Below are 27,109 nucleotides of genomic sequence, written 5' to 3' on the forward strand. Positions count from 1 at the left end.
TTTTTAGATTAAGGCAAAAAGGAAATCCTGAAACTATCTGGACTAACTAACCTTTGCATAGGCAGAAGTCACATGTAACCTCCCTGAAATCACTCCTTCCAGGTAAGAGTTCTGGCTGAAGTTGAGCTGTCTTTCACAAAGCTGTTCCTTTTTGACAAGTTCATTAATGAAAATCCAATCAAAATTTACCACTGGGAATGCAGAAATAAATATGTTGTACTTAATTTCTGTTGTGCAAGAGCTTAGCTTCCAGTTCTTTCCAATGGGACCTTTTATATCTTTTTTCCCCACTGGGTCAAAAGAGCTTATTATTATTACCTATCAGTTTCCTATACAAGTAGTGATCGATTACTTACTTATTGAACTTAAAAAAACCTTCTTTATGTTAACACTAAGTTGGATGTAAAGATACGGTGAATTTCTGAAGTCTTTAGGCAAATTTAAAATAGCATGCCCCTGGACATGTATCCCTGGGTTATACATACAGGGAACTCATTTCTCCTTTAAAAACATTGGACTGGGAAATCAGGTTCATCTGACTAACCATCACGGTTCTTGGGGCTTCTTCAGCAATCAGAATTTTCTGAGGCAAAGCACCTACAGCCCATCCTGAACGTATAGTCTACCCTGCTTGTTCTTAGATGCATGTTCCATACTTGCCTACCCTGAAATGTGGTTTTCTCCTGAACCTGGATTCCTCTCTTATTTCCTTTCTTATCCACCCTTTAACCCTTGGATCCTTTATTAAAATTGTTTTTATCCACATTTGACTTTTTTTTTTATCATAGTAGCTGCATTAAATGTACTTTGTATTGCTACCAAAAGAATGATATATCTGAGGTCTAATGTATGGCTAAGGTCTTACCGTCTATCTAGCACCAGCTTGGATACTCTAACTCACCTAGTCACAGCTAGTTCAACTGTGTTGGATACACAGCCTTAGCCCAGATACACACAACCTAATTTTATAGAGCATAAGATGAAGGGTTAATCATTTATAATATCGCACTCATTGACATTATATTGGTGTATTACTTTACCATTCATTAATTGAAACCTGGAATAACCATTCTATTATAACAATAAGAAAAGATGTTAGAAAGAAATATCTAGCTTGCAACAGAAAGAATCTGAGAAGCCATGGCTGAAGTCAAAGTTTAGTGACATTATGAAATCATTTAAAGTCAATGAAGTCATAGCTCGTTTTACAAGAACCAGACTGAGACCAAAGATGAATGATTAAAGAAAAATTGCATCTTCAGAACCTGAAAACAGTTGCCAGCATCTATATCTGGCAATGGCGGAATATAAAATTTATGTTCTACCTATACTTCTTGGACCAACATTATAGTCTGCACAGAAGACATAGTTCCTAATCATTTCCCCTTTATTACAATGTGAAGTGCAAAAGCACCCACGGCTGAACAGCTTTGCAAAGGGATCTAACAGTCATTAGAGCTAGAAGAAAAACTTCTGAGCAGTTTTCCAGCAGAAGTAGCTGTTTGATGATTAAAAGGAGTTAGAGTAAATCATACTAGTATTGATCAAAGTTCTCATATGAAGCATTAAATATATATATATATTTTCTTTTGGAAACATTTTGAAATCCAAAACTGGGATTTAATTATCACAGTCTGCACATAAGACAAAAAAAAATCCCAGAGTGTTGATGTGGTCATGATTGCAATAGCAGATGAATCTCACATCCCTTCGTTCCTCTGCCCAACTGTAACAGCCTCTAGTAAATCAGTCTGATAAAGTGTATATGTTCATCCTACAAAACATGCCATACCCTAAAGTTTACTCATATAAACCCAAGGAAGAGAGTAGATTTCCCTTTGAATCTGTAACCTTTCAAATTTTACCCAGAGTTTCAATAATGAAATAGTAAAAGCCTGAAAAATATGTAATTCCTTTTTTACCTTATTTATTAGAGCAAGCAGGAGGGACCAGGACTTCGATAGGATGTTACTGTAATAATCAGATGCTTAGCTTTTTACAGTAGTTTCACAGCATCCTGTGGTTTTAGATTACTGAGGTATGTCAAAAACATTCTTTTCCACAGAGGTGGAGCTCCTCATTTATATTAATATGTTTAAGAATATGTATACATAAAATATTGCAAGGCATAGTCTGTTCTCAGGCAGAGAAGAGAGAACTGAGCTAATCTAGCACACAAGACTTCCAGGGCTCTAGACCATCCTTGGAAGGAAGCTCGCTAATCAAAAAGAGAATTTACAACTCTTACAAGATGCGTTTGAGTACCAGAGTTACAGTTTCCTTTCCAAAGTGCCATTTAAATGCTAATTTTAAAAAATGTGTTTTCATTTTGTTCACTATTAAGGAAAATTGGAAAAGATACGATTGTACTTAATAAAGAAACTGCAGCCGTGCTTGGAAGACAGAAGGAGGTATCACCAGGAGTTCGCCTCATCCACTTCATTTCATGGAGTGCAAAATATTGTCCGAAGGCGGAGCAGGACACATAGAGGGCTGTGGCTCTTAGTGGTCACAGGCTGTCTTGGCATTGTCATTTGGCAAATCTGCAGTCGCTTTATATATTACTTCAGCTGGCCAACCACAACCACGGTGGTAGTTCAGTATGTGGAAAACGTCAAATTCCCTGCTGTGACTTTTTGCAACTTGAACAGGTAAAAGTTGGGTTTGTTGTTCGCTCTTGAGAGGCAACACCTCTTTTTCTGGCTAACATAAAGCAGCTGGGACCCACAGCTTGATTTAACAAATTACATAAAACAAAGCCAAAAAAAACATGTCTCCAAGGGGTCTGTCTTCCACACCACCACATGAGATTCCACTGAGGAGGAAAACATGAGAATCAGGGGAGGTTGTCTTTAATCTTTCCCCTTCTTCAAATGAGGAACGGCACCACAGATTTCTAAGATTCAAAAAGTAAGGGGGGGTATAAAATCCTCTCTGGCATTATTCTTCTATGTATAATCATAAACCTCGAGTGTTCCTTCTATAGTGTAACTAAGGCACAGTCAGTCATACCCAAGCTAAAAATAAAACAACATTTGCAAATAGAGAGGTTCAAATAAAACCTCATGCAAATGTAGAAACCTTAGTCGAAGCAGTTATTTTTCCTCAGAGGTGCTCAATGCCTTTATGGTTCGAGCTGATGTCAGTGGGAGTTATAGGAGGAAAGCATTTGGCATGTTTGAAAGTCATATCTAAGCAGAAACTTCACTACAGGTTTCTACAGTTGAAGATACTGGCCAGGATTCAGATGCAACAACTTTAAAAATAATGCAGTAAAACTACTGCCTGATTTTTAGAGCAAATATGTAATTTAACAACTGTTTTAGTAATGGAGAAATCTTAGCATTCTTGGGAAAACAATGTAAGTTTTAAGAACTTCTACCTCTTGTTGGCAGAATCAACCAGAAGTCCAAGTCTCAAATATCTGAAGCCTTTCCACCTCACTATTTTTCCTTCCCATTGCCCTTTGTAAAGCCATTTTGGGTTATTCTGTAGAACATACACTGGGAGTAGAGTACAGTGTGTATTATAAAAACGTCTCACTTCTTGCATCTATAGCGGCAACACCTTGTGAGCAAACAGCTCCTCAGCACAGCAGCTATCTGCCTAAGAGGCAGTTTGCTGCCATATCCATCTGTTGTTCATGTCATGCTTATTCTTTCCTCCTGTTTTTAGTGACTGTTTTCTTTGCTGGTGGAACAAAGAGGCATAGCTCTACCTCTGCCTTTATTTTTTGACTCAAATTCAGTTGAAGAGCTGTTCCTACTGATCTTTCTTAAGCTTGTGCATTAAGATCTATTATACAAATACATTGATATGTTTTGTAAAATAGGATTATATAAGATAGTGATTCTGAAGAACACAGTATTGCTGTTTTCTTAGGTCTTATTCTCATTTTAGTATTTTGAGATTAAACTTACCATAACAGTTCTCTGAACCCTTAATTTACTTCAGCAAAGGTCTTCAATGCAAGATCCTGTACATCAGGAAAGCACCTCCAAAACCTTACCATATTTTTTCAGTTTTCAAGTGGATTCTAGGAGTAAGGGTCACCCTTGGTTCATGCCACTGTCACCAACTACAGGGTTCATGAGAAGGTAGTGCCTTAGCAACACAGGTACATGAGATGTACTTAGTAATCAATTTTCTAAAGGATGGAACACAGCTTTCTTTTTTCTTGCCCCCCCCCCCCCTTTTTTTTTTAAGGAACAGCTCCTTTCAGCTATTTTCCTCATGTAAATGCAATTGTCCTGCTTTTCTTCAGCTCTAGAAATCTGGAGGTTGCCTTATGCAGATGACTGTTCTTATTTATTAAATAACCACACACAACAGAAATGTTTCTAGAATAACCCTGGAAAGGGGTCCCTTTCCTGCTTTCTTGTTTGGAAAATAACCTTTTCCTAGAAATGGAGACTATATTGTTTATCCATGTTAGAGAGATCAAAGTGCAAGTGCAGGCATAGTGGGCAAGAATCAGATAGAGTTAACAAGCAGGCAACAAACCACGTCATGGGTTTGGTGAGAGCACTGAGATCAGACCTGTAACTCTACAGAACTCCAAGCCATTCTTTTTCCTTCCCACTGACAGGTTTCAAGCTCATGCAGTGAGCAACCTCCAAGTCATTTTTCTCCTTTGGAACATCGTGTCTGGAGTTGTCCAGAAATTTGCTATGGAAGACAAATATTCTCAAGAGATAAATGATTTTCTTCTTGGAAACCAGAACTTCAGCATTAAAGAGTTTACAAGGAAAAATGGGTTTTATCTAAACCACAGCACATTGCTAGAATGTGAATTCTTTGGAAAGACATGTCACCCAGAGGTAAATATTTTTCCTTTTATTACATCAGAAGCATGGAGAGGAAGGGGATGTATTCTTACCACTCAACTTCAGACACCTGGTTTTGCCAGCTACTCCCCTGCCTTCCCTCACAGTTGGTCAATTGAGAGAAAACATCCTGCTCTAAACCACCCTGAGGAGCACCCCAGCTCTCCCAGTGACCACAGAGGCAGCCCGCTGGCCTACCTGAGCTATAACATGGAATTTCAGTTTAAATTGCTCTCCGCCTAGTCCCACGTCTGCATAGATAGCAGCCTTTGAAAACTGTCATGCCTCCAGGCTTCATGCAGCAACCTTTCCCATCAATGGCCTATAACCAACATCAGTGTGGAGTTTTTTTGCACGACATGGTTGCATTGTTGCACTCAGCTGATGTAATTAGTTCTGCAACAGCAACAAACGAATATGATCCTCTCATTTGTGTCTCAGTTCTGCCATACAACAACTCCCAACTTCAATAGAATATGTGAACAGAAAAATCAGTCCCATATTCTTGCAGGTTAGCCTTATTCTTAGCACTGCCATGGGGGAGGGGCGGGGGGAGACTAAACCAAAAAAACACTAGTCCATCTCTTACATAGTGATTTACTAATGAAATTTTAAGTGATTTTTTCTTTTATTTTACACTTCCCTATTTTTCTTTATTGAAGGATTTTGAACATATTTTCACTGAATATGGAAACTGCTTTACTTTTAATTACAATGGTCTTCCAGCAAGAAGCGTGAGTTTGTCTGGAAGAGGCTTACGTTTACTTTTTGATGTCCAGCAGGTACAGATATACCAATGATTATATACAAAATCATGTAATAATTCATAGATCAGTAGATTTTTTGTTTTACACAGACCTTCAGAATTCCATGCACAAAATTATTTTTCAAGACTATTCCTGAGTAAAAGCATATTTTAAAGGAAAGATCCAAAACTAGTTTAAAAATTCTGAATAACTATTGACTGTGTCCCCAAACCAAATGGTGTAGAAAGTTGCAAGTGAGCATATATACGTATATATACACGATTCACCTACAGCTGAAAAATATCATCAGACAAATAATATAATTTTATACAAGCAACTCAGGATAACATCTCTATCTCAGTAAAAGACCCACTAGGGGAGGTCACATGATGCCAATTTCTAAGCAGTACTGAATTTTTGTTTCAGCAGCATCTTAAGTGTCTCTTGTCAGCTAAGATCTGGTCTTTGCACTGTAAAGACTTTATTAGGATTGTCTTTGGTCGCAAAATACAGAAAGCTCAGGGAGTATCACCTTATGAGATCAGGGAAGAAAACTAAAACCTAGAACGATAAGAGTTAGACATTCACTTTTGTTCCCTAGCAGCTATAGGGGAGAGGGGTGACAGGTTCTCAAGAGAGTAATGGAAAGCTTGCTGAAACATGGAGTAGTTGCAAGAAGAAGTGTATTTCCAACTTATGAAAAAGGTTCATCTATGCCTTCTTGCTTTTGAAAGTGGGAGAGCACAGAAGGAAGGAAAAAACACTAAAATTTAGAGTAACTGGAAGGAAACCTACAAAGTTAATAAAGAAAATTCGAGTCAGCTTACTTCTACATTTTCCTGTAAATTGCTAAAGAGGTAACAAGAGAAATAAGACCAAATAATAATAATAATAAAAGCAGCACCATTTTAAATATAGCTTAAACTTCAGAGCATAAGCAAAGCCAAAACTATTTAAAATACTTCTTTTTGTATCAGGAGCAATTCACTGATGATCCCTCCCTTGGTTATACTGATGCTGGCATCACTTTTGTTATCCATTCACCCAAAGAGGTTCCACGCTTTGATGGTTTAGGTCTATTAACACCAGTCGGCATGCATGCACAGGTCGCAATCCGCCAGCTGAAGGTAAGCACCTTGTCCATCAGGTGGAAATATTAGTCTATACCATTGCTAATCTTTTCTGAGGCATGGCAATAAATTACAAACTTTTGCAGTTATTTAATATTTATCATGCCACAGTGAGTCCTAAGAATAACATTTCAACCAGCTATATAAAAAAAACCCACCAACAAACCTGTTATTTTTTTCCAAGATATTAATGGTCTGCCTAATCTGTTTGTACTCAAGTTAACCTCTCACAGTCTCACTGACACAACAATACAAAGATAGTGCAGTAGCATCAATATGTTCCATCACAACTAATTTTGTATCAGATTCCTGATAGTCCTCTCCTAATACAACCAGAGAAAACTACCCCGCTGCACTGGGCTGTCCGATCAGGTCCTGGTTTTGCTGTGTGAGAGTGACGATGATTTTATAATCCTAAAAGCATAAACTGTAATCTCCTCCAATTAAATCACGATATTACTGCTCATGTCTTAAACAGGCTTCTTTTAGCACTGTAAAATGTGATAAAGCAATATCTAAATTAAAAGAGAAATTTATGTATTCTGTTATTATTACTTTACAGTCAATTATCCAAGAATACCCATGGGGAGAGTGCAAGCCTGATATAAAGCTTCAGTACCAGAATATTTATAGTACTAATGGCTGTTTGCAGGAATGCAAGGCCCGGTACATACAGGACTGGTGTGGCTGTTTGCCTTTCATTCTCCCAGGTATTTTTTAGGACTACCATATGCTCTAATTAATGACTATCTTGCTAGGAGAACTAACTCAATATTGAATGGCAAAGGAGACAGGGTACATCTTTGTGGGATATTTATAACTTGGATTGTTTAATTTTCTTAAATCTCTTTTTTTTTTTTTTTTTAATTCAGAGAAAAGCAGCAAGATATTTGGTCAACTCTAGACTTAGCATCTGTCCATCAACTATTTTTAGGATACACACCAAAAATCTTGAAAAAGATAAGTTGGTGTCTGAGTAATCTTCCATGAAATTTGAAACCTTTGCTGAAACATGTGGGATGTAATCATAACTTACATCTACCCATTTTGTTTTGTATTTTCACCACTAAGACAGAAATTCCTTAGCAAGCTAATACAAAGAGTGAGCCATAGCCTTAAAGGCAGTTCTAGCTGGCAAACCTAATAATAATATTCAGTCCTCCAGTGAGCCTCTTGGCTTGGTCTATTGTTTTCTATTGCTATGTACCCCTTGTGGCGTAAATGCACTGTGCCCTACTGAATTGTTTTCTCAGTTGTACAAAGAGAAGCACAAAGTGGTGTCTAGGCTTTGACGACATTATTTTTAAGTTTAGCACAAATAGAGCTAATGGCTAGATTGTTGATTTAAGTTCCTAAAGTTACTTCTTTATTTTTAAGGCAATGGAACCGAATGTGATTTGCTGAAGTTTTACAATTGCGTTTATCCTGCAGTCTGTAAGTATTAATTTCATATTCATATTTCCTAAGCCCATTCCAAATAGTAGAAAATATCTATCAGTTAAAATACTGAAAGTAGTACTGAAATGAAGTACATCCCAGTTCATTTAAGACTCTGAAAACAGAGATCAGACACAGTAATGAGAAGTTTGGTAACTGATGAAAAAATAACACTAAATCACTGGAGTTCAAGATTCTATAGTTAAAAAAAATGAATCATATTTTCAAAATGCTTCAAATATAATTCTTTTTTATGAGCAAATAATCTACACACAGTAGATATGAAATTCTTAAGTCACTACAGCAGACTTCCTGGAAAACACTGTGAGTGATAATCTCAGAAGTAACTTCTCATGAGTTTTGGAAATCCTCCTTTTTAATTCTTATGGATTCAGCTATGTGATGTGACTCTCTCTTCCCAGAGGAAAGAACAATTAGGAAACCACGTAGATTAACAAGTTTATTTCTGGAGGAAGAGAGTGCTTCAAATTGTCACCTAACAGGCTGAGATACTTCCTCTTCCCCAGCATGCTAGCATGAGAAGCCCACATACAGAGGGAAGGTGCAGCAGCTGCCACTACACCAGGGCAAACAGAGCACCACAGACAGGAGGTTACACTACTCACCTCAGAGTGGAGGCCTTTAGGTTAGGGTTTATGCTTCAGGAAGTATTTATGTCTTACCATTTTTTTCTACATTGATTTTCTGCAGCTTTTCCAGATTTACTCAGTGATTTCTTTCTGTTAAAGCCTTGTCAGAGGAATGGCCTCCCAGAGCAGTCACACCTGCAGAATTTTGTCACATCTGTTTGGTATTTGAGGAAACAGAAGGATCCCCCTCAGCTGACTTAAGCCCAAAAGTAAAAGGACAGGGGTGTTAAGTGAGCTCAGTTTAGCAAAACTTTTATGAAGTTATCAGATGACAATAAATTACCACTGCCACTGCTCTAGAACCTACTCCTGTGCGTTGAAAGGAGCTAGGCAAACATCAAGACCAAGGATTATAAGCCTAAGTATGTAACCAGAAGGCTAGCACAGAACATGGGCACCCTTCTGTTGTTCTACTGATAAATCATGGATGAGAAAGAGTAAGTGCATAAAGTCCTAATGAAGGTGAAAAGACTTGCAAGTGCTGAATTTCTGTAGGGGGGCATAGAAAGGGGGAATAAATCAAAACCAAAAATTTCAACCCTTAATACTGTGCTCCAGCTACCTAAGTGCCTTTTACAAATACGTGTTTCTTCCTTCAAACTAGTATGTACCAACCTTTCTAGGGATAATTAACCAAAGTCTTTATTAAAGTCATTTTGTAAGGTTAAAAAAAGTCCTAACACTGTGTGTTGTTTTAGAAACATGCAAGTTCTTTCTCCTGAAATTTCAGATGATATAGAGATAAAAGGATTGTGTACAGTAGGAACTCACAATTCCACTTGCCCTGCCCCTTGTGAAGAAATGGAATATCCTACTACTGTCACCTATTCAAGTTTTGGAGGAGAAAAAGCCATAAAATACATTTCTGCAAAGCTGAAGAAAAGCCCAGAATACATCAGGTAATCTCGCTTAACACTTTGTCTAACAAGGAAATAATCCATTACATCCAAGTGTGTGAACAGAGTGTATGACGTAAATGTGACCTTTTAAAAATATACTCTGAAGTGTGTGGTATTTAACATGTTGTCTGCGATGTAACCAATCTTGTCTAAGAGATTAGTTTAGGATTTATACATGTTCATGGAGGTCTAAACTATACTTAGATACATCTAAGACCTGTGGATAACATAAAATAGATACCTCAGTTGAAAAGTAATGTTCTATGCTACCTTTTGCATTATTTTTAATCATTCTTTGCAATTAGGTATAAAGAAAGAGCAGGGTTATCAAACCTATTCACAACCCACATGAGCAATCCACCCAACGAAGAAGACAGATTTTTCACACCTGAATTCAGTGAACAACCTAAATAGATGCTAGATAAAGTCCTTCTTTCTCTCAGTGCATTACCAAAAAAAGCTTCAAAAGCACTGAAGAGCTAGGTTTTATTGTGACAAAAATGTTACAAGTTTAAAATTCCTTTCTATTGTTAGTAAAATCTATTGATACTGTTTACATTATGAAATATATTTAGAAAATATTTGATGAAATATTCTCATAAGGTAGCAAAATAAGATGGTTCTATCTGTGTGATTGAAAATGCTATCTACCCAACAACAACAACAAAGTAGGACTATACCCAAAGAAGAGACCTTCTGGTGTAAAAATATGTCTCTATGGTACTGACTACACATTTTATCTGGTAAATTATGTTAGAAATTAAGTTATGCACAGAGCTGTGTTATTCAGTAGTAGCACTGAGCTAACACGATCTGAATACTTTTAAGTTTGTGGAAGAAATATCAAATATACTTATGATTTAATAAAACATACATACCTTACACTTGCAATATAATAAATTGATGCTGAATTTCCTTGAAAATGCATGCATTATATACCCAGTAGAATGATTTCCATAATTTTCTGCTAGAAAGATACTTCTCAAAGAGCATTCAATACAGTTTTGTAGTCCAAATTACCTCTTACTCACGGAGGTAGATGTTACTTGTACACATAAGTATTAACACAAATTCTACATGAACCAATAATATTCATGGATTCAAACATATTTATAAAGAACCGTAGAAAATCTGGCTAATGAACTATCTCTGAGTATTTCATTGTTTCAGTGACTTTAGTTTTCTCACTCTTGAAACCATCAATCTGCAAATGCTTCCATATATTTATACATGAACAGGAACTATATGAGTATTATGAAAATTAAATCTATTATTATATGCAAAAGATAATAATCCTTTGAGAACATTTTATCTTTATTGATTATTTTATTGTATGTAAACATCATGCACAGCCCAGCAATTATTTAATTAGGCAAGCGAAAATAGAGAACATTCTCCTGTTACCAAGCCTTAACCAATAGGAATCCTGCCCATGTATTAAAAAGTACATATTCTGAACGGTAAAACATAGACACTGATTAATTTCTGAAAATTTAGGAAGGGAAAAGTTAACTATTTACTACCTTATTGGATAGAACCACTAGGAACTCTATGACAATTGTAGGTCTTACAGTAAAAGCCATGAAAGTAGGATTATTTTTATTACCCAATGTTACCTACATTTTAGAATTATCACCTAAAGAAATGGAAGTCATTTTATATAACCAATACTGTATTTTCAGTGAATATCAAATTAATAAGCTCATTATCATTTTCAACCTCAAAAACTGTAGCTGTTTACACTTCTGAATAATAAACACTACTTTTATTCTTAAATGATATGACATTATTTATGCAATCAGTTTTTGCGTCTGTTTTATTCCTCTACTGTTATGTTTATCTTCTATTTAGCAGCTACGCTGACTCTTTCAGTAGTCACGATATCACAAAGATGAGCTCTTTATTCTCGCTGAATCATTCCACAGATCCTGCTCCACCAAAGATTTGCCTGCTCTTCCACTTTTGCAGCAGGCAAGTAAGAGAAGCTATTAGCAGAGGGTAGAACTAAGCATCTGAGTATAGGACAAGGGCTTTTCTGCACAAATACTGTCACTGAGATCATCAGGATTAAATATGCATTTGCACATAAACGACAGGCTATATTAGACTACATTTCCAAGCAGTGTATCTGCTGTAGTTCAGGATGCTTGACACTTCCACTTAAGCTTATCTCTGCAACCCTTTAGGATTTTATCTCAATAGTGCTGAGTTGTTCTTTTAACATAGCCTGGAGATCAGCTCCTCTAATTAGCTCCTTTTATAACTATTGCTATTAGAAAACATTGTTTTTCAGTCATCTAACTAATTTTTATACCTCTTAGTGGATTGCTCTTTTAAAGATACATCACTCTCCACGAAGGCAGTTCATACTGATGGATGTTGGTAAAAAAGAACAGCCTGACTCCTGGCTGTGTTATGTAATACTGTATGTGCTTGTCATTAGGCAGAACCTTGTGCTTATTGACATTAAGTACCATGATCTGAGCTACAAAATAACTCAGCAGCAGAAGGCCTTGTCTGTATCTGAGTTGCTTGGTAAGTGAATGCTTGACGTTTATTTATTGCTCATCAATATTTAATCTAAAATGATAATACTAAATATATATAAATAGGTATTATTTTCTCCTCTCCAAAGTCATAGGCTATCTGGGTTTATAAACAAAAAGCAATGCCTTTTATATTATAATGGTAATGATCATGTTTGCTTCATGCTCATTTTTGATATGGTCTCCTGCCATACCATTGAATGACCTGCAGTAGAGACAACAACAGAGAGTAATAATTAAATTCTGCACTAATTTACAGCTACACTACATGCTGAACTGTAAGCATAGGGAAGCTTCTGGGATTTAAAGGGGAGAGGGAGAACATAGGGAGGAGAGGCAAGAAAATGGCTTAACAGGAACAGAAGCAGGAGATATTTTAAGCACATGTTCCACCGTAGGATGTGTTGTGCTGTACTTGCTTTATTTAAAATTTTAAGAAACACATTCATCTTTTTCCCACAAACATTCTTAAGAATATTAATTCTGTTTTCTTAAAGTGATGGATTATGTATTTTGAATTTATTTAGTGCTTGAGTACTAGCAGAGTTTTGTTTGCCTGCTAGACTAAACCAAATACTTAGGATGACGTATGTTTATTTCTTTCTATTACAGCTGATGTAGGTGGCCAGCTTGGATTGTTTTGTGGTGCCAGTATGATTACACTCATAGAACTGCTTGAGTATATTTTTACTAATTTCTGTTGGATGTGCATCTTTCTTCTACTGAAAGCTCCTGAAATGCCTCAGTGGAATAATACATCCCAGAACCAACCAACAAACAAGGAGAAAAATACAGGAATACAAGAATGTTAGTGGCTTGTAGACTCACAAAACTAATTGTTTCTGCTACTTTCCTGCCTTTTTAAGATGCAAAGGAGACAGTAATATCTTCCAAGGCTCCCTTCCTTTATTCTTCCTGCTTTTTTTAGCACCTAGAGCCATTTCACTGTGATAGAAAATTTTTCAAAGAATGAACTTTGGAAAGACTTACTTTCTTTGTCATGTACTGAAAAATGTAATTTTTACCTAAAATTTTATTTTAAATTACCAATTTTTATTAATAGCACAGCAAGTGTTACTGACATTCCATGCAATTTTGCATTTCTGACCCAGTTTATCTTCTGTATTCTGAGTGAGGAGAAATAATACACATGCCAAATTAACACACAAGAAGTTTCTTAACCACCATAAAGGTGTAGCACTGCTAAGCTGAAAAAGCAGATTCTGTATTAACGACAGTCTTTGCTCCTAGGTTTACATGTTCCAGAGAAGGATATTGTAGATCTGCCTATCAAAATTAAGAGGACACCTAATAACAATAACTGCTACAGTACATTGTCTGTCAGAAATGCATCAAAAATATTTTTAAAAATCTCATGAATCCGTCAACTACTATTAATACAAAGCTGAGAAACCTAGAGCATCTGGGTAGATGGCAAGAGGGCAAACATAGGCCAAGTTCATGTTGTTGGACCCTAGAGACTGAAAACAGACCTGTTTTCCTTCTATTATTTTTAATAGACATAAAATTGTATGATATATGGCAGAGTTCTAATTTAATTGCCAAAAAGATTGCTTCATTATGTCAATGAAACTACTGACCCCACATTTTATAGACTCTATTGACTGAGTTTATCATTGCTGGAAGCAATAAAACTTCAGGAAGGCTCAGTAGGACTGAACAACAAAATTTTAATGTTTAATGTCATAAAAGAGGATAATTAAGACTAAAGGCTTAATCTATGTCTTACTAAAATCAGTGACAGTAAGAATTCAGTGGCTTTAGTGCTGAGTCAGGCTTCCTGAAAGTTTATTTCTTTAAAAGTGCCCAGAAAAGCTGCTGTACTTTCCTACATCTGTGTGGGCCCTTGGAGCAGTGCTTTAGAGTCTCATGTTTTTAAAGAAGACATTGGTGAGTAAATAAACTTCCAAAGATGTACAATAATGTAGAGTAAATAGATACCGTTCCCACACAAACACACTAAAGATCATAGAACAGGAGTGTGCACTGGGTTGTTGGTGGTTATTGGGGGGGGGGGAAGGGGGAGAGGACTTATTTTTCTTTTAAAGTACATTTTAGTAAACTTCAGAGTCATTAAAAACTGTGAAAGTTAATAGGATAAAGAAATGTATTGAAGATATTGTATAAAGTGAATTTATCTAGATGGTGTCTGGACACAGCTCTGAACAAATCCACACTTGCCTAAGTGTCTTGCCAGACACTCAGAGCTTTTGGAGGTGCCAGAGCCTGGGTGGAGACCCTTTAGGAGATGTAGACACAGAACTGTCTTATATAAAATGCACCCAGGACTGAATTTAAGAATATGTGATAAAGGTTTATCCTGATTTGAAGCACTGACTTCTGTTCAATTAGCTATATGTAAGAGCAATAGGTAGCTTTATTTAAAAGCCTACTGATAGTTGCCTATACTTCAGAGTAGCACCGTACAGACTTAATTAACTTTGCTGATCAAAGCATTTGAAGTCCAATTAGAAAGCTCACACTGACTACAACACCGTATCTTCTGAACCACCACTCCCCAGGCTCTTAGATAACACCAACACAGTGCCTGAAAAGCCAGGTACAGTCAGCCATAGCCATGCTCTATAAACTGTGCTATTCTTCCATACCATCCACGCAACTTCAGCAACTAACAATAGATCGTTTTCTGTAAAGAAAGTAGTAAATGGACGTGCTCAGCATCTAAGTTCTTACAGTTAATTATAAAGTAATGAAAATGTTACCATTTGGCCATCAACAGCTTCCCTTGAACGTAAGCTCTGGAAAAGCAATTCAGGAAACAAATGTTTCTGCTTTCCTAGAAAGAGATGCCTTGATTTTACTCCTCAGTAACCACAGGTTTGAGACACCTTAAGGTTAACATACAGATTGTTGCTCAGTTATTTTTTATTTGTCATTTCTGCTGGGACTTCCCTGCTCCCTGTTATCCAGTGCACGCACACTTGTAGCAGCAGCCATAAGGGCAGGTCTACCTAACCCCACTGTCCGAGGTGTATATTGGTCAATGTGGAAGGAACAGAGTGAACGTACCATGATAGTTCTCTAAAGACTTCTCCCAGCCTTAAACAGTTTGTAGCTGTGGAACTCCTGAGCCAGAAGAAATTCTCTTTTTAGGAGTAGGAATCAGATATTATCTGGCATCTGGATAAAAAGAAAAGCAAGGGACAGATTAAACAGTGATCTAACATACTTTGTGTAGAGACCAAAGTGTTTTGCAGCTTTCAATCACAATGCTTTTTCTTGCTTGCTTCTGCAAATAAGGGCTAAATAAAAGAAAATTGGTATTGTAAACAGTAAACAAAAGAAAACTGGAATTGTTTCTGCTGTGCCAAATTTCAAATTAAATGAACCACAGAACATGCTACAGAATCAGAAAAAAAAAAAAAGGCCAGTTCTCAGAAAGGGAAGGTTTAACTGTTTAACTAAGCAAAGATCTAAGTACCGGAGTAAGATGACTTTTGCTTACTCCACTGACTTTTGGACAAGAATGGCTGAAAGCACTTCTTGGTTACATATTCTTCTGACATACGTGGCAGAAGAAGCCCTGAAGAAAGCACAAAGACCAGTGTTTTCCCCAGGATCAAGTGACAGACTTGGATGCTTTTTCAACAATGGCTTGTGATGAGATTATATAAAGCAATTGATTCCTCAGCACAGCTAAATATAGCAAATGTGTGCTGTGCAGCAGAGCAGAAGTAAGGGTGCTTTTGTATTTCAACTTGTGACTGTGGGTCTAGAAAGACAAAAGAATCTAAAGTTGGCTTAGGAAAAGATGTGACTTTACTGGATAAGTAAAGGTGATAACTCTACAAAGGCAACATAAGCAAGGTAATTTAACAGCATGATCAAATTCTCTCTTAATTTAGCATTACTTTGCTGCTTATTTGTTCATGTTTCCTTTTTGCAAATGCACCTCCATGCTCTCAGTGCAGAGAAGCAAGCTTTTCACATGCTGACTGTTTGAATCTAAAATGTTAAATCCTAACAATGAAATTAATGACATGACTGGGCAAGCCCACTTGAGTTCCCTTCAAATCAATGCCTCATGTGCACAATGGGATGCAACATAGAAATTTATAGCTATAAACTTGTCAGCCTGAAGATGACACCCTCCACCTGGCCCAAAATGTTGCATGTTAAAAATGGAACATTTTTAAATGACTTCTGAAGAAGTCATTAAGGGGTATTTAACACTGTAGAGAATATCATGCTGTTGCATATAACATTTTCTGAACAATGGAGGAAGGAAAATTGGGTGGTGTGGATAACAACCTGTGTTTGGTTGATCTGGATTTTATCTCCCTAGAGCATTGTTGCGTTTTCTTATGCTCCATATGGGTTTTCACACCCTTGGGCAGCAGACCAGGGTATCAAAGTATCTCCTGGTACAAGGAAGGAAGCTTTATAATCTAACAGACAGAGACTCTGCAGTGACAGATTGGGATGGGGGATGGTTGGAGATGCTTAGGGACTTGCATTACGTCTTCTGAAAAGTTTCATTATCTCACTTCTTTTCTTCTTCTAACTGTATTCATAACTACTCTTGCAATGTATGTGGCAGACACCTCTAAAGGAGTGCCAGTAAAGTAAGGATTTATGCAAGGAGAAGCTGCATGATTTTGGCAAAAGAGCTCAGCAGGCAGGCCTGGCACTTGCTTATCTGGCAAAGCAAAATGAGCACAGAATGGCCCGTACAGGTTTTGGATCAGACATTCACACAGTAGGTTAGTTCATTGCAGTGTCTCACCAGTAGATGCCCCACTTACCTTAGGCTTCTCCTGTTCAGCAGGCTTCTTGTGCATGGAGTCAGTTTCTCAGCATCCATTACAGAATTACTCAGTATAACTTGAGTCCGTTTATTTCCCTCTCCTTAATGATATATGAGCTTGAGAAGTATTTCAAAGGATTTGCTGACAAACTTGATGTTACTCAACCTGAACTGAGTGATAGTGTATTTGCAGCCCAATGTTTAAGTTAATTTCTGAGGTAAACAAAGCAAAAATATAACCAACTCCCCTCTGCATCAGAGTAAGCTGATTATTGGATCTCTTAATGAGCTTATACAAGCCAGCTGATCTACTGTTGGTTAAGTGCAAAGAAGAATCTCCTCAATCCTCACTGATTCTGAGCTGAATTTCCCTGTAAAATCACTGAAGTTTGAAGCTGTGTCTACCCAATAGCCCTAACACAACTTTTTGCACTGTGTGTGGATCGGGTGCTGGCAGAACTCCAGGAGGGCAGCCCTCCCCACCTAAGTAATGCACCGTGGCAGCATGATACAGCCTCTTGGTTTCTTATAGATCCTTTCCAGTTTAGAAATGCTCTGGGGTTACTCTGTATATAAGAAATCCAAGGATCATCATGCAATTTTAAAAAGCCCAGGCCAAGATAAACCACAATGGTTCACTCATACTGCCTGCCAAATTACACAGTATTTTAGAAGAATATCCCTTATTATACTATAAACTTTAGTACATCGAGTTGCTGTAATTCTATCCTGAGTTAAACATGTTCTCAGGCTAACAGCTGCTGTGTTTATTAAACCTCAGGATACAGGAAGCATCTTCAAGCTTGTATTGTAGCAATTACTTACTGCGATGTTGAAACATGAATAGGTTATAAACAATAAACTCTACATGAACAGGATACTGCTGTGGATCTAGGACTAGCATCACATCTTGTTGATGCTGCTTATGATCATCCTGGTCCTGTTACTCTCTTGCTCTGTAAGTGCCTTCATCCACCTGGAGAAGCTCACCTTTGCTGAGTCCTCACTGGCAGCAAAGTCCTCATACAACAATGGGCAGCTTCTTCTGAGGAGAAAAAACTCCTGCATGGCCCTTCCCACCGCACACACAACCAACATAGTAGTAGGGGCTCCATACCCACCCCCTGTCCCAGTACAGGAACAGTCATGGTGATTTTTAAAACCTCTTTTTGGCTAAGTGCTTTGAAGAAGTGCTTTTACAAGCCGTAGGAGGTAAAGGGATTCACATGTGGATCTTTCCAGTCTCATATACTGAAGCCCTTCTACCTCTAGAAAAAATGTGTCATTTTGCTTCATTAAGCCTGATCAAATGTGTCTATTTTTGCCTTGCTAATTGTGGGGTTTCCCTTCAAAGAAATGTCCCTGGGCCTTGGAAGATTCAGTATACTTCCAGTACACTTCAGGGTCCTTGATGAAAAAGGTTTGTAGCCCACACTGTCAAAGTAAGCAAAAACAGTAACAAACCATTACACTTTCAAAACCACTTTCAACCTGGCCAGTTGTTTGAAGTCATGGACACCTAGATTAACATATGGTGGACATGTCCCCTGTAGGTCTCAATGTAAGTACAGCAACAGGTTCCCTTACCGAGGGCTTAGAAAATAGGCATTCAAGAAGGGATTGTTGATTATACTTGTTGATTACCTATTTGACCATTACTGATGTATCCACCACATCCTTAAAGGCTTCGTTTTAAATGGTGAATCAATTAGAGATAAAAAGTAGGAACAGTTACATGAAGAAAAATTTTGTAAATAAGTTGTGAAATACATGGTCTTCTTGGGGTTACACATGTGCCATAAAGTGTAAACAAGCATTCCTAAAAAAAAAAAAAAAAAACCTTCTGGTTTTGTTCAACCCAACCCATATGCCTCCCACAACAATGACTCAATTCTTAGTGCAATTTCTATAACTGACACTCCCAATATCTTCAGTTAAGAATTTTAATGTAACCTCTTTTCTTGGTGTAACCAACAGGTCTTTGTGTGCAGAGGCTGCCAAAGAACACGCTTAGAAAGCCTACTACTACTCCAGGCTAAGAGAATGTGCCCTGGAAGATTTGGCTATTGGTCAACTTGTCTGCTGTGCTTGCAACCTTTTATAGACCCTTAACTTTTCTAGCCACAGAAATTGTTATAGACTTGATCTGGTTAGCTCAGTGGAAATTTTCCACCCTAAAAACAACAAACAACTTCAGGTCATGCCCATGTGAACTACAGTTCACTTATAGATTGTGCATGCTTTAGTCTGGAAGGGCTGCACTGCATCTTGATCCTTTCCTGCAGTATGAAAGCTTCCATTTGAAGCTTTTTAGGTTATTTTAGTTCAAACTTCTCAGAAAAGTATGAAGAAAATAGCAAACAGTGCCTCACCTGAAACAAACCAGATATGAGAAAACAAAAATATTCAACTAAAGAAACATCACAAAATGTCTGCTTTAAGACTAATTGTAAGAAGCTGTTCACTGTTGAAACAAGAAAATCTAGCAAACAGTAAAGAGGCCTCCATAATTCAAAAAAAAGGGGGAAATAAATAAAAAAAAAAAAAACAAAAAACAGAAGGAAACAAAGCAACATCATGAAGCACAGCACCATATTTATAGTAAATGGGGTTACATCTGGCTGGTGGCCAGTCACTAGTTGCGCTCCCCAGGGCTCCAATCGGGAGCCAGTTCTTTTTAGTGTTTTTATAAATTATCCAGATGCAGGACAAAAATGCGTAAGTGAGTTTGCAGATGACACTAAATTGGAAGGAGCTGTTGACTCTGACGAGGAGTGAGGCCTTGCAGAGAGATCTTGACAAATTAGAGGGCTGGGCAGTCATCAACTACGTGAAATTTAACAAGAGCAAGTGCCAGGTTCTGCACCTGCGACAGGGCAACCGTGGCTATATGTATAGACAGGGGCAAGAGAGGCTGGAGAGCAGCCCTGTGGAAAGGGATCTGGGAGTTCTGGTTGATGGCAAGTTGAGTAGGAGTCAGCAGCGGCCCAGGAGGGCCAACCGTACCGTGGGGTGCATCAGGCACGACATGGCTAGCTGGTTGAGGGAAGGGGTTGTCCTGCTCTGCTCTGTGCTGGTGCAGCTTCACTTCCAGCACTGTGTGCAGTTTTGGATACCACCATACAAGAAGGGTGTAAAACTATCAGAGAGTTTCCAAAGGAGGGCTACAAAGATGGCAAAGGTTCTAGAAGACAAGACGTATGAGGAGCAGCTGAGGTCCCTTGGTTTGTTCAGCCCAGAGCAGAGCAGGCCAAGGGGAGGCCTCATGGCGGCCTGCAGCTCCCTCACGAGGGGAGCAGAGGGGCAGGCGCTGAGCTCTGCTCTCTGGGGACAGCGAAAGGACCCGAGGGAACGGCATGGAGCTGGGACATGGGAGGGTCTGGCTGGGTGCTAGGGAAAGGTTCTGCACCCAGACTGTGGTTGGGTGTTCAAGAATCATTTGGACAACGCTCTCAGACATATGGTCTGATTTTTGGCTGGTCCTTTGAGGAGCCAGGAGCTGGACTTGGTGATTCTTGTGGGTCCCTTCCAAGTCAGGACATACTATGATTCTATGATTCATTTTCTAAAGTACTTCAAAAGATGCGGACCCTGCTCAAAAGGTCCTGCACTCTTAGAAAAAGATAAAATATCTGCTCTGTCTCTCAACTCAAAGCACTGAATCCAAAGTGTCAAAATATTTTGGGATGTCACCTTAGATGGTCAGACAGCCCTTCCCTATGTAGCCCCACTTTCATATTACCTATTCCCGCCTGCGTGCAAAGAAAGCTCAGGTGTTTTAATACAAAATAAATGGCCCAACCAATGAGCAGACCAGGCTATGCAAACACCAGGCTATGAGATTTATACCTAAATCTAATATCTAATATGAGATTTATACCTAAATCCAGAGACGATCTATTCATTCTTTACTGCTGATACATAACCAAATTCTCTCTAGGTGTCATTGCCAGTTCGTGCACATCCCATAAAAGGTTTTCAGTACAATAAGCGGATAAGAAAATTACAGCAAAAAGTTCTATCTGGAAGTCACGAATACTGTAAACAAATTAATCACTTCTTTTAATACCAAAGATGTGATAAATATGGGAAACGATCTCTTTGGGGAAAAGGGTAGCTTTCAACAGAGGGATAGAGTACTTATTGTGATATTTCCAATGAGAGGGCTAAGGATCCAAGCAGATCCTTGGTAAAGAGTTCCCTAAACATCTGGCTTCTTTCTTAACTTCTGTGTCTTTCATAACACCAACTTGGAAAGACACCTTCTAAACCCAGAACCTGCTAGTGTGTGTGCACTCAGCACTGGAGCTAGGCTCAGTGAATTTACCCGTATGGGAGTTTTCATCACACTCTCACAGCTTCAAGTTGACAAATATTCAACTGCATAACTCTGACATTGGCCCCTCACTAGAACAAAGCACATAAAATCATCCACAAATTGATCAGTCATTTATATTAATTCAATACCAGCTCTAAGGTGCCCTATAAAGAAAATATGTAGAAGTCATCTATCAACATAGATTTCATTAACAAAAAAATAGTGGCTAAAGCTGGCCGAATTCTACACATTACATCAAGGATAAAATCTGACTACTTTTTCAGTCTTCCTAGCTGGATTTATAAACATTAGCTTATGCAAAGGGTCTTGTCCTTCAAATAATCAGCTGAAAAAGGGCAAGGGTTAGTTTTCAAGATTCTGCAGCAGCCAGCCAGCAGGACAGAACTGTTGTCCTGCTGAGAAAGCTTCAAGAGGAAGGGATTTACAGCACATATTCTAACTGTATTACTAACAGCAGATTAATGAAATAAAGCACATTCAGCACCTGCTAATTAAAATGAAAACCTATAAACAGAGAAATATTTGGCCTAAGGAACATGAAGGACAGCAGAACAGACAACAGATGCAAGGTGACTTGCAGACACAACACAAAATGGCCACACTTACAGAATCAGCTAGTGCCTGATTTCTGTCCCTCCTTTTCTTACTGAAATGAAAATTCAGCGATGTTGTTTTGTGCTGTTTCTCTGGGTGCCAAAGGGGAGAAAGTTCTCAGCAAGGACCAGACCTTCCAGCACCTTCCATGCCCCCTTACACCTCCCTCGCCCAGGTCCTCTGCATACAAAAAGCCACACTCACTCTGTTGCAGGGCAAGGCAGATGCATCCCACAAGCTGCCGTTCACGGAAGTGCCCAGACAATAAAAAGGATGTGAAAGAGACCCTAACGGTCAGAAACCATCATGTCTGTTCCTCCTCTCTGAGCAATTTCCAGCTTAGGTCCTTATTTCCTGATTGCTTCTACATTTTGTTGCACCAATTTATGTGGCGATAGAATTAACTGTTTGCATGGCAGCCAGAAGAAAGCTGCTTTTTGGTATCTTTTCACAGGCAAGGAGTTTTCCAGCATGTGTTTTTTCTTTAGGAGCAGGAGATGTTCCAAGCTGACCCTGCTACTGATGACTTATGGATGTTTTCAAGTACAGGGAGCAAGTAAAACAATTTTGATAAAAGTGACCAAAAGTTCAAATCTGTGTTGTTGAGATGAATGGAAGGGAAAGGGAATTTTTACAGAAACAGAAGGGGGAAAGAAGTTAAGACTCCATAGCATCACTCCAGCCAGTTTATGCAAATCCTCATCGTTAAAGATTATGAAGTATTTTTAAGATGTAAGAACTGTAGAATACAACAGAAACAATAGACTTAGGGGCTTTTAGCACATTCCAAGTACAAGAAACAGCCTGGATACAAAGAATATTAGTTTTTACTTTTGTTTGTTTGTTTGTTTTAAGTATTTTCAATCCTGTCTCCAATTCAGAGACAACTTCAGTACCAATTGTCTTACTAGAACTTTTTCTGTACTTTCACTAGAGGTCAAAACTTCACTTTGAGTACAGTGTTCAAAATGAAAATGAGGCACAGAACTGTAAAATGGACTACTCTGCACTGGGAGTGATGCTGTGGATGAATATTTTCAGCAGAAGCTGGAAAGTCCTACCAGAAAAGTGAGCACTTCACAAAAGAAGCCATTCTTGAAGTGCTAACGAGCTATTTCAGTCAACTAATTGCATTAACAGAACAGATAAAACTCATCATGGTAATGCCTTAATATCACATTGTCTTGCAGCAATGTGGTTGCTAAAAGAATTCTCCAGGTTCATAAGGGCAATAAACTGGCCAGTATGCAAGCAGAAATTACACAAAAAATCTGTAAAAAAATATACATCAAATGAAATGTTTAGTAACTTGTGCTAGCATATTAACTTTGGCTTACAAGTCTTCTCTTTAAGCAATTGCTTTGTAACATGTTTTCGTTTCATCTATGGCATTTTATTTTATTTTATTTTATTGAGCTGGAAGCTAAGCTTCCTGTAAAGGTAGTTAAAGGAATAATTTATGCTGCTGCTCAGGAAAAGTTTAACTCATTTACCTTGAATTGACATTACTACATAACAGTACTATTACAGAATCCTCACCAAAAAAAAAAAAAAAAAAAAAGTTAAAGATCAATGACCTTTTACTCATTTCATATTTAGATACTGGAATATGTTATGCTCATTTAAAATGCTAGGTTATGTCACATCCTTTCACACGAGACAGCTGCTACAATGCAAAGTATCAGCATATCCATCAGAGATAAAACATCTGTTTTGTGTTTTCCTAAACTAAAATGTAATGAACTACAAGATGTATGGTTTTCAAATAACATGAATACTGCCAGTATTCAATGCCTTGAACACCAACCACAAACATTTAACTGACACCCAAAGTCCAAAGGAAGGTTAGAAGTCAGGAATGGAAATGTTTGTGATTTTCTTGGGGGTTGCAGGGGCAGGCAGGGGTAAGAAGGGAATTCACAACTTAGTAAAAGTAAAGCCAAAGAAGCAATTCAGTTGACCCCAAGGGATTTGTTGATTTCAGCTGAAAAGCACTTTTAAGGCCTGGATTCAGAGAGTGGTTGCTGGGAGAGACTCTCTTGGGCACAGGAGTTGGACAAGAGGCCCAGGAGTGAACGATCATGGGAATCAAGCCCCCTCTGAGGTGGCTAGTGTCCAAAATGGGTCTAGCCAGCCAGTCTAGTCTTCTGTCTTCTGTTTCAACCAGTACCTCAGAGGAAGCAGAACAACTTTTAACTAAAAGGATGGAGAGTGTTCTTCAACAGGTATGCAGCACGGCTTAGGGACCATTTCCCTAGGAAATATGGTTCAGGCGAAAGTTGAAGTAAAACCTCTTACAGAGGTAGAGATCTGATGATTAAACCAGCACTTTTGTCCAGATAGCCTCTCTTTTCAGCCTTGTAAATTGAGAAATGGAAAATAATATATGTAATTCTGTACCGTGACAGATTATTATGCATTGAAGGAAGAAAATGCTTTTGAATATAAATATTTCCCTGTTTAACAAAACTGGTTTTTCTCTTCCTCCATTGAACAAACGAAGAGGCAATTATTTTCATGGTCTTGCTTAGGAGGAGAGTTCAGTATCTCAGGAATGCAAGTTTTTCCAACAGGTGTTGACTTTAGATTTTACAGTCTGTATGCCATAGGACAATCATTTTGTAACTGTTCAGTATTGTCATGAACATAATTAATTCTGACTGTTAGCTTTTGAGTAGCTTTCTCCTCATCGTAACTCCCAATGCAATAGATTTTATCTTTCTGTCAGGAAGAACATCTCAGAAGCGTTTCTGGAAAATGCCCCATCAGTAAGTTCATTTTGTACTACAAATCCCCGTGTTCCCTGTCCCAGGTTTTTAAGGAAAAGGGAACACTAAGAGGGAGTGAGGGCATTATGGTATCTTCTGATTGTGAAAAGGTGAATAAACAAAAAGGATCAAGCAGCAGGCATGAAAGGTGTTTAGCCAAGCTGTTGGCAGTAGACAGAGCAGCTCCCTGAGCAATGTAGGGAGCAGAATGAAGCAGAGCCAACAGCACCCTGACCATGGCACAGCTAAAGAAATCAAACTATTCCATACTACCTCTTCTGTTTGCAAGTCTCACCTCAATCAACCAGACAGGAATCCTAAATTGTGAGAAAAGATTACCAGAAAATAAGGAAAAAGATGGACTCACTGTTACTCCTCTGGAGGGTAAGATGAAACAGCATTTTCATTCTAGGTTAGGAGTTATTTGTGTTATCCTATTTATTTACCCTGTTGGAGTTCTCTTTTCTTCTAATAATAAAGATAATACTAGCCATTTGATTCACATTTGCATTTGAGGAAAAACAGGCCTTTAAACACCAGCGCATTTCTAGGCAAGAGCCCAAGGCAATGTCTACAGTGATCTCCTTAAATCAGAAATCAGCTCTTACTGCTGATAATCACAGCCTTGGTTACATCAAGCCCAGAGGAGCCTTACAGATTCTGTTTTAAGAACATACCACAGTGAGAAGCTATCCTTCTTGAGAAGGAACACAACAACATTCTGGAGTGCGTTACATTCTTCTTTTTTAAACACCTCTGAGGCTTTCTTTTTTTAATGTGCTCTACTGCCAAAAATAGCACTACAGCTCGCCCTTATACATTGGCGTATCATAACCATTGTACCACAAGCTATTGAAAAACAATCAGGAGTTCACTTCTAACCAGCGCTTTTACCACCTCTGATATTTGGAGAACTTCCATGTTTGTCATGTCAGATGCTTAGACCACACGCAAAATTGTACAGTACACAAACGGGTGCAGAAAGGTGCCTGTTTAGTCAGTGATTAATTCCTCACCTTTTAGGCAGGAGTGCTGCCTGCCTGCTAGTTATGCCTCTAGATTTACTGACTTTTGCCAGTATTAAATCAGGCCCCTGTACATAGCATGTTCTTAGTCTTCACAAAGGACTTCGCTATCCCTTGGGCAATAATGCACAACCTATTTTCAGAGGAAAACTTCCTTTTGAGAAGAGTTATTTGACTAAAAGTCTTATCTGGGCCTTCTCCTGAGCACTCCTAGGAAGGGACACCCCTCTGCAATTGTGGGGAAGGGTAAAGCTGACCAAACACCTAACGCCCCTCTTTCTCCCTCTGTACGCTCATGGAGATGGAGAACCTCCATCCATCTCAGATTTGCTTTCCTCAGTATTATCCCCAGTCTAGCATAAAAACAATAAGAACTGGCAAGGTGACCAGGACCTTGGTCTTCTTCCCTAACAAGTATCTGCAAAATCCTGCTGCCTCCAACCAAAAGCAAGACTACTACAAAAGCAAGCCTTCACTACAGCGGTACCCGCTGTAAGCCCCTTGGCCCCCTAGCGGCTTCTCTAGACCCTTTTGCCAGCATGGTGACAACATGAGGGTTTGACTAAAGCCTGGAGCTGCACAGTCCTGCTGCCAGAGAGATCTTTGCCCTTCCCCGTCTGGCAGCAGAATCTCTGCTCATGATTGCAAATCAGGCATCTGGGTGTCTACACATGGATGGGATGGAAATGCCCGCCAGCATCAGGCCACCTCCCAAGGGCCTCACTCACCACCTGCTCACCAAGCCTCCAGGGTCCTTGTCCTCCTTCAAAAAGGGAAGTGACACGGTGTGGCATCTGTGCACGTCATCGACTCCCACGGAGGTCAACAGCTCGAAGATAAGCACTTGGTAGGTTGGCATGATCCAGCACCTCCTTTCTCCTTTTTCCAAGAGAGGCTTTATGGAGGAAAGCTAAATGGGACTGCAGGCCCTGCTCTCGGCAGAGGTGACGGCCTCAGACCATGGCCACCAGCCAAGAAGGACGCAGAAAGAAACCCCCTCGCAGTGTGAAATGTTTGTGTGTTCACAACACGACCTAGTGAGCACAAAGTGACTCAGGGCCTAACACACAGCCCCACTCAGTGAGCTCCTCGTTTCCAGGGAAAGCTTTATCTCCCAATCACGTATAAGCAGATGATAAACATTAAAACACAATAGGATCAAACTATCCAGTTCACAGCATCTTCTCTTACAGACTTCAATTTAAAAAAACACCAGACAAACACATTTCTTTTTCAGACAGCTCCCTTTCCACCCTGGGCCTGCTGCTGTTCCAGGACCACTTGTTTGAGGCTGTTAACTCCTCTTGTGCTGGGCAGAGCGAGGCCTACTGTTACTATTTCCCAATGTTTACAGCCTGTT

General features: G+C 38.7%; 2 protein-coding genes across 5 annotated transcripts in view; one reads left to right on the top strand and one right to left on the bottom strand.

The window, feature by feature from the left end:
• The window catches only part of TDO2 (tryptophan 2,3-dioxygenase), a 43,740-nt gene extending 21,599 nt beyond the window's left edge, over positions 1 to 22,141 (bottom strand). The window contains exons 1-2 of one of the 4 annotated variants that reach the window (XM_080589695.1): positions 21,969 to 22,141; positions 15,286 to 15,396 (exon numbers count right to left, since the gene is read on the bottom strand). The gene's annotated coding sequence lies outside the window, so the exon portion shown is untranslated. Of the gene's footprint in view, positions 1 to 8,765; positions 8,816 to 15,285; positions 15,415 to 17,021; positions 17,396 to 21,968 lie in introns of those variants that run through there. The other 3 variants (XM_080589696.1, XM_080589697.1, XM_080589698.1) reach the window with 3 other exon arrangements.
• ASIC5 (acid sensing ion channel subunit family member 5) lies at positions 1,678 to 14,964 on the top strand (the record flags this gene model as incomplete). The annotated part of the gene is made up of 10 exons (XM_080590919.1): positions 1,678 to 1,741; positions 2,345 to 2,651; positions 4,589 to 4,820; positions 5,489 to 5,608; positions 6,550 to 6,699; positions 7,265 to 7,412; positions 8,080 to 8,136; positions 9,520 to 9,688; positions 12,132 to 12,223; positions 12,847 to 14,964. 10 exons carry the CDS (start codon positions 1,678 to 1,680, stop codon positions 13,044 to 13,046), a joined length of 1,539 nt encoding a protein of 512 aa, XP_080447045.1. The 3' UTR covers positions 13,047 to 14,964.
• Positions 22,142 to 27,109: the final 4,968 nt, after the last annotated feature.

Source organism: Anser brachyrhynchus (assembly GCF_964034855.1).
Source record: "Anser brachyrhynchus genome assembly, chromosome: 4".
Taxonomy (NCBI): Eukaryota; Metazoa; Chordata; class Aves; order Anseriformes; family Anatidae; genus Anser; species Anser brachyrhynchus.